The sequence below is a fragment of the Trypanosoma conorhini genome, assembly GCF_003719485.1.
Source record: "Trypanosoma conorhini strain 025E chromosome Unknown Tco_14.4_contig_00057, whole genome shotgun sequence".
NCBI lineage: Eukaryota > Euglenozoa > Kinetoplastea > Trypanosomatida > Trypanosomatidae > Trypanosoma > Trypanosoma conorhini.
In genome coordinates this window covers 29,755-39,220 of record NW_021704139.1, presented here as the reverse complement: position 1 = coordinate 39,220, position 9,466 = coordinate 29,755, and the positions used below count along the sequence as shown (strand labels likewise).

The 9,466-nt window shown below is 62.6% G+C and overlaps 5 protein-coding genes across 5 annotated transcripts, besides 16 other annotated features; all 5 read right to left on the bottom strand.

Annotated features, from left to right (window-relative positions):
• Window positions 1–275: 275 nt before the first annotated feature.
• Window positions 276–317: a microsatellite.
• A 76-nt stretch (window positions 318–393) lies between these two features.
• Tco025E_01664 (putative phosphatidylglycerophosphate synthase) lies at window positions 394–2,217 on the bottom strand (the record flags this gene model as incomplete). Its single annotated transcript, XM_029368601.1, has 1 exon — window positions 394–2,217. The coding sequence occupies one exon, from the start codon at window positions 2,215–2,217 to the stop codon at window positions 394–396; it is 1,824 nt and encodes a 607-aa protein (XP_029231406.1).
• Window positions 2,218–2,299: 82 nt separating this feature from the next.
• Window positions 2,300–2,322: a microsatellite.
• Window position 2,323: 1 nt separating this feature from the next.
• Window positions 2,324–2,355: a microsatellite.
• A 168-nt stretch (window positions 2,356–2,523) lies between these two features.
• Window positions 2,524–2,907, bottom strand: Tco025E_01663 (uncharacterized protein; the record flags this gene model as incomplete). The annotated part of the gene is made up of 1 exon (XM_029368600.1): window positions 2,524–2,907. The coding sequence occupies one exon, from the start codon at window positions 2,905–2,907 to the stop codon at window positions 2,524–2,526; it is 384 nt and encodes a 127-aa protein (XP_029231405.1).
• Window positions 2,908–3,055: 148 nt separating this feature from the next.
• Window positions 3,056–3,070: a sequence feature (G-rich).
• Window positions 3,071–3,089: a microsatellite.
• Window positions 3,090–3,360: 271 nt separating this feature from the next.
• On the bottom strand, window positions 3,361–4,935 carry Tco025E_01662 (oxidoreductase; the record flags this gene model as incomplete). The annotated part of the gene is made up of 1 exon (XM_029368599.1): window positions 3,361–4,935. One exon carries the CDS (start codon window positions 4,933–4,935, stop codon window positions 3,361–3,363), a length of 1,575 nt encoding a protein of 524 aa, XP_029231404.1.
• A 423-nt stretch (window positions 4,936–5,358) lies between these two features.
• Window positions 5,359–5,405: a microsatellite.
• A 151-nt stretch (window positions 5,406–5,556) lies between these two features.
• Window positions 5,557–5,581: a microsatellite.
• Window positions 5,582–5,796: 215 nt separating this feature from the next.
• Tco025E_01661 (uncharacterized protein) lies at window positions 5,797–6,144 on the bottom strand (the record flags this gene model as incomplete). The annotated part of the gene is made up of 1 exon (XM_029368598.1): window positions 5,797–6,144. The coding sequence occupies one exon, from the start codon at window positions 6,142–6,144 to the stop codon at window positions 5,797–5,799; it is 348 nt and encodes a 115-aa protein (XP_029231403.1).
• Window positions 6,145–6,411: 267 nt separating this feature from the next.
• Window positions 6,412–6,440: a microsatellite.
• Window positions 6,441–6,864: 424 nt separating this feature from the next.
• Window positions 6,865–6,903: a microsatellite.
• A 478-nt stretch (window positions 6,904–7,381) lies between these two features.
• On the bottom strand, window positions 7,382–8,665 carry Tco025E_01660 (uncharacterized protein; the record flags this gene model as incomplete). The annotated part of the gene is made up of 1 exon (XM_029368597.1): window positions 7,382–8,665. One exon carries the CDS (start codon window positions 8,663–8,665, stop codon window positions 7,382–7,384), a length of 1,284 nt encoding a protein of 427 aa, XP_029231402.1.
• A 66-nt stretch (window positions 8,666–8,731) lies between these two features.
• Window positions 8,732–8,757: a microsatellite.
• A 40-nt stretch (window positions 8,758–8,797) lies between these two features.
• Window positions 8,798–8,825: a microsatellite.
• A 107-nt stretch (window positions 8,826–8,932) lies between these two features.
• Window positions 8,933–8,966: a microsatellite.
• Window positions 8,967–8,973: 7 nt separating this feature from the next.
• Window positions 8,974–8,994: a microsatellite.
• A 204-nt stretch (window positions 8,995–9,198) lies between these two features.
• Window positions 9,199–9,227: a microsatellite.
• Window positions 9,228–9,319: 92 nt separating this feature from the next.
• Window positions 9,320–9,351: a microsatellite.
• A 69-nt stretch (window positions 9,352–9,420) lies between these two features.
• Window positions 9,421–9,442: a microsatellite.
• Window positions 9,443–9,466: the final 24 nt, after the last annotated feature.

The following is a 9,466-nucleotide window of genomic DNA, read 5'->3' as shown; positions in this document are numbered from 1 at the left end:
GGCGCGGCCTCCTGCATCGCAGAGCCAAAAGGAAAAACAAAAGAGGAAACTACGTTTCCAAAGAGTGGAGCCTCTCTCTCTCTATATATATATATATGATGTCTTGTGCCCTTTTCCCCCTTCTTTTGTTGCTTTGATTGCCTGTGCGTTTTTTGTTTTGTTTTCCTCCTCGCCTTGTTTTGTGTGCTTTGGGCGGCTCCAACTTCTGCCCCCCTTCGCTTGTGGTGCTGCGAGAGACGGCAGGGGCGCGGAAGCGGCTAAAACACGCACGCAGGAAAAGAAAACAAAAAGACAAAAACAAACAAAACAAAAAAGAAGACACGCACACCGTCCTGCCTGATGATTTTCGTTTTTTATTTATGCGTCTCCGGGCGCCCCCCACCCGGCCGCCGCTCAGAGGAAGTCCTGCCCCATCTGCGCGAGCAGCGAGACCACCGGCTGGAAGCGGCCCTGCGCCCCGCGCACAAAGCGCTCTTCCGTCACGAGAGTCGACTGCCTCAGAAGGAACAAAAGTTCCTCGCGGAGGGCCTCGCGAAGGGCGCCGTTCGCCGTGAAGAGGAACACCTCCGCCTCCACGTCCTTCTGCACGGAGCGGTAGCCGTAGTTCGTGCTCCCGTAGGCGACGAGGTACGGCGCCTTTACGCCTTTCCCCGCCGCCTCACACGCGCCGTCGCCGTCGCCCTCCTCCGCCCGCTCGACGAACCACACGCCCTTCGCGTGAAACGTCAACCCAGCGACGCCGAACTCCCGCACCCGCACCCTGTCGGAGCAGCCGTACTCCCGCGTCAGGTAGTAAAAGGCCCGCTCCAGCTGCAGGTAAAAGTACGGGATGTACCCCGCGAAGCCCTTCGCCCCGCGCCACCCGTTCGTGGTGACGCTTGCCGTGATGAAGTCGTACCGGTTTTCACCCCCCAGCACCTCGTCCACGAACTGGGCGTAGAGGTTGAGGTAGGGGGAGGTGAGGTAGACCCGCGTCGACGCCGGGGCCTTGTGGAGCAGTTGCTGCACAACGAGAGAGTCGTGGAAGACGTTCGCACGCGCCCACTGCACCGTGGGGAAAAGGAAGGTGTCGTATTCCTCCCCCGGCGGGAGGGCCTCCGCGGCCGCAACGGCCCTGGCGGCAAACTCCGCTAGCAACTGCTTGGCGTGCACGCTGAAGGCGGCGCTCTGTGACGAGGGATCGAGGCCCGCGGCGTTGGGGAGAATAACGAGGTCGCTCTTCTTGTGCAGCGTGGAGCCGCCGCCCCGCCCGCACACCCCGTGGCCGTCGCCGTCCATCCCGCCACCGCCACCATTGCTGCTATTACTACTACTATGACTACGATTATGTTTAGCATTATTGTCCTTCTTCGCGCTAGTGTTGTTGTGACACCCGCTGGCAAACTCCATTCGACACACGACGCGGTGCGACAGGCGACAGAGTGTCTGGACGAGGTCGGAGAACCAGGCGGCGATCCGGGCGTTGTCCTCAACCACCACGTAGCGGTCCATACGCGTGGAGAAGTAGTCGTCGGAGAGGTTCGCGCCGGTCAAGATGGTGTCGCGGCCGTCAAAGCAGAAGATCTTCGTGTGCTGCACTCCAAGCGCCTCCTTCGCCCGGCCGAAGGGCGCAAACAGGCGGTTCCAACGACAAGGCGCCTGGAAGAGGAAGAGTCGCACTCGCACAAGCCCCCTGTTGTCGAGAGCGGCGCCGCCGCTGGTGGTGTGGGCGAGGGTGAGCAGCCGCTTCAGCGTGAGGAGGTTGTGGCGGTCGTGCATGCGGTTGTAGTCGAGGAGGAGGCAAATGTCAAACGGCCGTCCCACCTGTGCCACCTCCGCGACTTTGCGCTCGAGGCACGCGACGAACTGCCGCGAGAGTGGGCCGTCGCCGATGTAGAGGGCGGACATGACGATGCTGCTGCTGGCCGCCTGCACGCGTTTCTGCAGCTCCTCGAAGAAGTTTGTGGGGCCCGCCAGGATGCGCACCGACTCCGCCCGCGCGGGAAGCGCGCAGCACGTCTCCTGCAGAAACGACAGCATCTCCGCCTGCGGCGCGTCCACGGCGGAGAGAAACGGGTCCAGCGGCCGCTTGCGCCCCCGGCGCCCCGCCGGGTAGAAGAAGTCAAGGCCGCAGCCGCGGGCCCCCGCCGCCCTGCCGCCGCTTTTGCTGCCGAACAGCTGGAACGTCAGGAGGGCGGCGACCGCAAGCACGAGCACGTACGCGAGAAGAGCGACCATCCGCCGCACGCCAAAAAAAAAAAAAACCGCCTCACCGGGGTACCTACACACCTACGCCGCCACAGACCCCCCAGGGAAGTAAAGAGAGGGAGAGAGAGAGAGGGACAAATAAAAACAAACAAAAGAAAAAACAAACAACTGCAGCACTCACGCCGGAGTTCTTGTCCTGCTTCTTCTCGGCGGTGGAAAGAAGGAGGGGACGCCAAGGCCGCCCCCTCCTGCCACACACGCGCACAGACGTGTCTCGTGTATTATTGTTTCTTCTTTTGGTCCTCGTTGGCACCGCTGCGGCCCTCCCGTTGTCTTTCATGCCGCCGCGGCGACTCCACAGCCGTTTGCCACCAACAACGCCATCAGCGACTCGTAGGCGCAGTCGCCGCCGGACTTTGGGAGGCATGTAAAGGCCTCCGCGTAACTGAAGCGCACATCCACGGACCGCACGTCGCCTGGCGCTGGCGCTGCCGTGCGCCACGAGACGCACGCCGTCACGGCACGGCTCCTCGGAGAGAGCGGCCTGATGGACCCCACGGCCTCCTCGGCGTTCATGCACGTCAGGAGACTCGCGCAGTCAACGATCTGCGCGGCGAGCTCCTCTGCCGCGGTGTATCGCCTGCCACCGCTGTCGCTGGACGACGCCGACGCCGACGATGTCGCTGTTTGCCCACGTCTCTCGCGCTGAGCCTCGCACATGACACCTTCCCCTCCCTCCTATTTTTCTTCTTCGTATTTCCTCCCCACCCTCCTCGCCTGCAGTAGTGGTGAAGCAGCAAAGCCGTTCGGCCGCAGCAGAGGCGCACCTGCAGACACAGAGACGAGATCCTTCAGAACGACACCAGTCCCCTTTCCCCACCAACTCTCTCTCTCTCTCCCTCACACACACACACATAAAGAGTTAGTCTTTTTTCTTTCCCTCCTCTGCCTCCTTCTCTCATTTGTTTCCCTCCACGCCGCAAGGCATTATTTTGAAATGTGATGCTAGTGTTAGTAGTCGTGGAGTGTGGCCACTGGGTCCGCTCCTCACACCAAGGCAGGCTGTGTGAGGGGACACCGCGGCCACACCCGCCCTGCTACTCCGCTCGCGGCCCTCCCCCGCCGGGCGTTGCCGCGCCCAGCGTCGGCGCCTTTCATCCGCCACTCTCCTCGCTAACTGGCGCTCGCCGCTTGCGTCGCGCGCCCCGCGGCAGCTTTCGGGGGCGCCTGCGACTTCCGAGTGGGCTCGGCGTTCATGAGCTCTACAGGGTGCGTTGTGCAGCCGCTGAGGTCAGACGCCTTGCCGACGGCCCTGCGCGCCGCCATCGAGAGTTCCCAGTCACGGATAATCGTCGCACGACGCACACGGGAGTCGGCACAAAAGGCCTGCGTGAGCAGCCACTCGCGTGGGGCGGCGTCCTCCTCGCGCGTGAGGGAGGCTGTGGTGCGGTAGACAACGGCCGTGTTCGCAAAGACCTCCGCCGAGTACTGCGCCATGGCCTTCACAAACAGCGGGTCCTCGCGTTTTTCCTGCTGCTGAATGCGTTGCAGCAGCGTGGTGATGTCCTCCTCGAGGGCGACGGCGCTCACGCGCAGGTTCACGTGCGGTGCGGCCAAATTGACACTCACTCCGCCACCCCCGACGAGCAGCGCGGCCATTGAGCTCTGCACGCCCATCGTCACCTGCGCCTCCGACTGCGCCAGCAGCGGCGTGAAGTACCGCCGCGACGCCGCCTCGCAGGAGCCGCCAAGGCTCGCAATGACATCGAGCTCCGCCTCAAACAGCTCCCTCGCGTAGGGGTAGTCTATGAGGCGCTCCGGCTTCGAGCGGTGTGGGGTGGCCTTCAGCATCGCCGTGCCGTGAATGACTTCGCGCGCGTGCCTTATCCCCGCGGAGAGCGCGTGCTTCGCGTGCATGCGGAGCGCGACGGACTCCACCAGCGGCAGGGGCTCCTCCACGGCGACGGTGGCGACGAACGAACTCAGCGCCTCCAGACTGAAGCGCGCGCACGCCAGCTGCGAGAGTCGCTTCTGCACCGCCGGGTTGCGGACTAACAGGCCATCGTAGCGCACCGTGTGGGTGGCATGCAGGGCACAAATTTCCTCCAGCTTGCCGAGGATGCCGCTGCACACCGCGGCCGAGAGAAGGTTCTGCTCGGCGGCGAAGGCGTCCACCGCGGCGGCGGTGTCCGACACGACCGAGGCCTCTGCCTCGTTCAGCGTCACGGCGCGGATCCCAACGCCAACGACGCTGCTGCGCACCCTCTCCCCGGGCTGCTCCAGCGGCAAGGTCAACAGTAAGGCCTCCCCGCTCTCCCTCGACGCGGCAAGCCGCACAGACACCGGGGAGCTGCCCGCCTGCCCCAGTGCGAGGAACGTCCCACGCAACTTGGCACGGGCGGGGTCGCTGGCGCCCACTACAGCCCGCACCGTGTCCTGCGCCCCCGAGAGGGCGCACCACTCCCCCGCCCCGTAGGCGTCCGCCAGCCAGCCCATGCAGGGCTGCGTCATTGCCCTGGCCCGTACAGCCTCAGTCTTCGCCAACAACGCCCGACGTGCGCCCCCAGCCACCGACAGCTTGGCCCCGTCGCCGCCGCCGCTGCTCTCCTCAGCTGCGTTGCCCGCAGAAGGTTCCTGCGGCCGCTGCGACGAGAAATGCTGCAGCATTAAGAGATCCGCAAGCCGCCCCTGCCGGAGGAGCGTTGCGACGAAGTCCACGCGGTTGCGGGAAAGCAGCACGCGACGCATTTCTTTTTCGGGCCTCGGACAGAAAGAATGACACCAGCAGTAATAATGTGTTTTTTTCTTTCTGGTTTAAGCGAGCAAACAACCACAAGTAACTAAACGAATAACGCAGTGTCTCTCTTTCCCTTATTTCTTATTATTATTAACGCTCTCCCTGCCGCGTTGTTTGCAATCGGCTGGGAGACCCCTAGAGATGATTACGCGTGGCTCTGCTGCCGAGGGCGACGAAGGGGATGGGGCGGAAGAAGAACAAGAAAAAGCAGCAGCAACGGGCAGGAGTGCTTGGTGGTGGTGGTGGGCGGCGGCGGCGGCCTGAAGTGCGACCGCACGCCCCCTCCCTGCGGGGGCAGCGTGCCGTCAAGAGGCACCAAACAAAGCAAAGCCAAAACACTTTGCGGTCCGCGGGGTCAGCGGCACATCTGCATTAAAAAAACAAACAAACAAACAATAAACGACTATATAAACAATCCAACGCGGGTTGGAAGGGGGGGATGGGGGACTCGCACATCCCTCATCCTCGCCGGGGCGCCAGCGCCGTCGCACCCCGCGTGTCCGCACCGCGCGCATGCCTTTCCGTCTTCTTCCCGACTGCCAGAGGGGCGGAGGCCGGACGCCGCCGCCGATGAGGAGGAGGAGGAGGAGGAGGAGGGCGGTGTTGGTGGGCAGTGCAGCGGCGGCATGCGGCAATGCGGGCGATGGAACCCCCCGCCCCACTACCACCAAGACGTAAATATCACCGAACTGCTCTTCAGTGTGCCCGACATCGCCGCCGTCGTCGTCGCCTCCTCCCCGTTTACTTATGCCTACTCCCCTCTCCCGCTGTTCAGGCCGTCTGCGTGTGTGCGCGTTCATTCCCTGCCGTGGTCAGATGTCGTCCGTCAGGTTGAGCTTCACTTTACCGTCGCTCGTGTTGTCAAACGCCGGCTGGCCGAGGAAGGGGCACGTGGCGCAGCGGAACGCGTCTCCCTTCGCGCAGTTGCCGCAGCCACCGGTAGGCATCTCAGGCATCTCCAGCGACTTTCCCTCCGCCTGCATTTTCCTCTCCAACTCCGCCCGCCCGCAGCTGCAGTTCTTGCAGGCGCGTCGCCGCGTTGTGCAGTCCTCCCCTTTCGTGGCCTCCTTGACGACGCGGTCCTCTTCGGTGAGCAGCGCGTCCTCATCGACGGCCTGGCGCGTCTTGAGACTGAACGCCTGCGTCGTCACGGTAGACATCACCACCCCGCCCTTTTTTTTTCCTTTTTCCGTGTGTGTGTGTGCGTTTTACAGCAGAAGCTTCACTGCAGCCATGAAACAAAGAAAAAGAAAAACAGGCAGATAATATTGCGAGAGACAACACTGCAACACATCCATCCCTGGAGGCCCGTGCGCAGGTGCAGCAAGATCGGTGAAGGAGTCGGTGGGAGCGGACTTCATACACGCGTGCACGTCAACGCACCGGCATGACCATTGCCGCAATGCTCCGGCGCACCCACGCCCCAACTCCATCCTCCTCCTCCTCCCCACCGCCTGAGCTGCAGCTGCTGCGGCGTCGCAGTTGCGCCCCCTTCAGCCGCTGCGGGAGAGGTGTGTGACGACATGAGAGGCAGCAAGGGGATTCACTACGTCTCAATTAATGGCGGCGGCAGTTACAAGGGCGGCCCGGGGGAAACCCTCCGGGGCGACGGTCTTCGTCTGCGCCGGTCCTCGCCATGATGGCGAGGCCGTCGCTTTGCCGCGGTTCCTTCGCCCCCTGTCCACCGCTTCCTCCTTTAGGCTTTTAACTTATTCTTCCCGCACGACGCCCCCCACCCTCCTCCCCCCCAGTTCTCCCCCGCCGCTGCTGCGCCTGCCCGCCGTCCGCCTGCCCCCGCCTCGTGCTGCCCGGCGCGCCTGTGTCGCAGCGGACAGCGTCGCCCCCGCACGCCTCCGGCCCCTCCAGCCAAACAACACCGCGAGATAAAGACACACATAGAGAGGGAGAGAGAGAGAGAGTAAAGCCCACTTTTATTTTCTTTTTTTCTTTTGTTGCTTTGCGGCCCGCGGGGCCCTTATTCGGCGCAGGTTCCCCGCATGACGTGCGGGTGTGCGGGCGGGCGCGAAGAAGCGACAGGGCCCGGGAGACACGATAAGCTACGCGCAAATAAACTGCGTAGAGCGTGCAGTGTTTGGGGGGAGGGGGTGTACGCAGCAGGAAGGGGCGGGAAGAAGTGGGGACGGATTGAGCCACAGTTATCCCCGGCCCCCGCACGCACACGGACGCCGGCGGCAGCGGCTCCCTCTGCCCCCACTTTTATCCCCTTCTCCTTCCGTCCACGCAAGGGTGCATGCACGCAACCAACAAAGCCACAAGACTGGAAAGGAACGGCATGCCGTAAGGCGTTAGCTGCGGCGAGCACATATAGTTAGGAAAAAGAACTCACAGGTGCCGCGTGCAAATCGCCCTCATTCACGCTGCTTTGCCGCTACTCCCTCAATGCGCCTGCGCCTCCCCGCCAGGAAGACTCATGCGCACCTCTGGACCCAGCGATACACCCTCCGCAAAGTCCAGCACATCAACCTCCATGCCTTCCGCAAAGTGAAATGGGGCCGTCTGTATGCTCGGACGGTTGAAGTACCACTGAGGGCGGCTAAGACTGCCGTCGGGGTTTACCACAACGTCGCCGTCGGCGTTCGCGGCGCCGTCCGTCACCGGGACCATCCGCACTCGCTTCTGGATGATCCCGCAGTACTTGTAGAGGTCGACGATTAGCTCGCTGCAGCTGATCTCCGTCCCCCCCTGCCGCCCCCCCGTCCACGCGTACAGCTTGGGGTGAATGAAGCTTAAAATCATCAGCGGGTTCTTGTCCATCGGGCGGCCGACATTTTCGTTGATGAAGCTGCGCAGGAGACGCTTTCGCTGCGGCGTCCATTCAAACCCTTTCAGTCGTCGCACGGCGACGCGGTTGTAGCACCAGCGCTCCCCCTCGCGCCCAAAGAGGCGGTGCTTCGCCTCCACCAGCTGCACGCACTCGTGACGCACCTTCCCATCCACGTCGGGGGCGTTGATGTCAAGGTTGTCCACCGCCTCCAGCAAAATGGCCCCGCGTTTTTGTTTTCGCTGCCGCATGGAGCGCTCCCTCTGCAGCATGTCGGAAATCCTGCCAGACGGGAGCCACTGCCCGCCGCCCTTCGACGCCTCCACGGCGGTGCTGCTGGCGGGGGCAAAGCGCGGCGACGGCCAGCGCTCAAGCTGCGCCGGCTCCACCACCACCGACACGTGTGAGAACCGCAGGGCGGCGGGGCGCATGAGGCTGTACACAAACTGCGCCGTGGTGATCTTCCAGCTCGTGATGCCGGTGCCCATGAGCAACACCACGTCGCCCTCACGCAGCGTGGGCTCCACCTTCGACCACTCCTCAAGCGGGTACTCCTCGTGCGACTGGAAAAGCTGCCGCACAGACGCCTCCATCTGCCGCTCCACCACTATGCAGAGCGAAACGTAGCCAGCAAAGAGGAGTAGGGCGCTCGTTACGACAGTCAAACACTTCCGCGGAAACCGCTGGGCGAGGAAGTGGCGCCACCGCCCGCGAATTGGATGCAGCAACCATTGCGCGGACACGCCGCCGTTGCCAGCGGCTGCGCCAAGCCGTGCCCCATCGCCAACGGCAATAAAACGCCTACTCACAACACCACAACAACTACTAGGCCTACAGTGGCGGCGCAGCATCCACTGCAGCTGGCTCTGCTGCCTAACGACGAGACTCGTCCACCTCATTGGATGTGTTTAACGGTCCCCCCACGGAACGAGGACGAACTTCCCCTCCTCCTCCTCCGCCTACCGTTTTCTTTTTTTTTCTTCCCTTTTCTGTCGTGCGGGTTGCTTTGCGTCTCCGCCCCCATTCACCGCAGAAAGAGAGAGAGAGAGAGAGAGCGAGTGGCACGCGGGGGCGGCGGTGGGCAGATGCATGGCGGCTGTCCCCGGGGCGAGGGAGGCGAGGCAAGAGAGGTGCGCGGGCAGCAGGGGCGTGGGAGGGATTCACACAGCAGAAGAAAAGAAGGAGAAGAGAAAATAAAAGCCGCCGGCACACACACACACAAACACACGGGCGCAGAGAGGCAGAAATGTGTCTCCCGCGCCTCCGCCTTCCGCAACGGAGGCGGCGGCCGGGGAGAATCTCCGCCTCCTCGGCACGGACGACGCCTGCCGGCCCCCGGCGCAGGGCGCGAAAGAGGCGCCGGAAAAGTAACCGGTGAGGAGAAAAAGGATATTTCACAGAGAGGAAGAAGGCGCGAAGTAAAAACCAAAGAAACAAAACAACAACAACAACAACAACAACGAGAACATAGAAGCGAAACATAAGGCAAACAAAGTTGCGGAGTTAGTGTCGTTGTGTAGTAGAGAATAAAAACAAACAAGCAGGTGAATCAAACACACACACACACACACACACACACACACACGCATACGCATACGCAAATTGAGAGGGAAAGAAACGGCGACCGACCAAATGGCTGCGCCGGAATATAAATCAGACGCACACACACACACACATAGAGAGAGAGAGAGATAACTAGA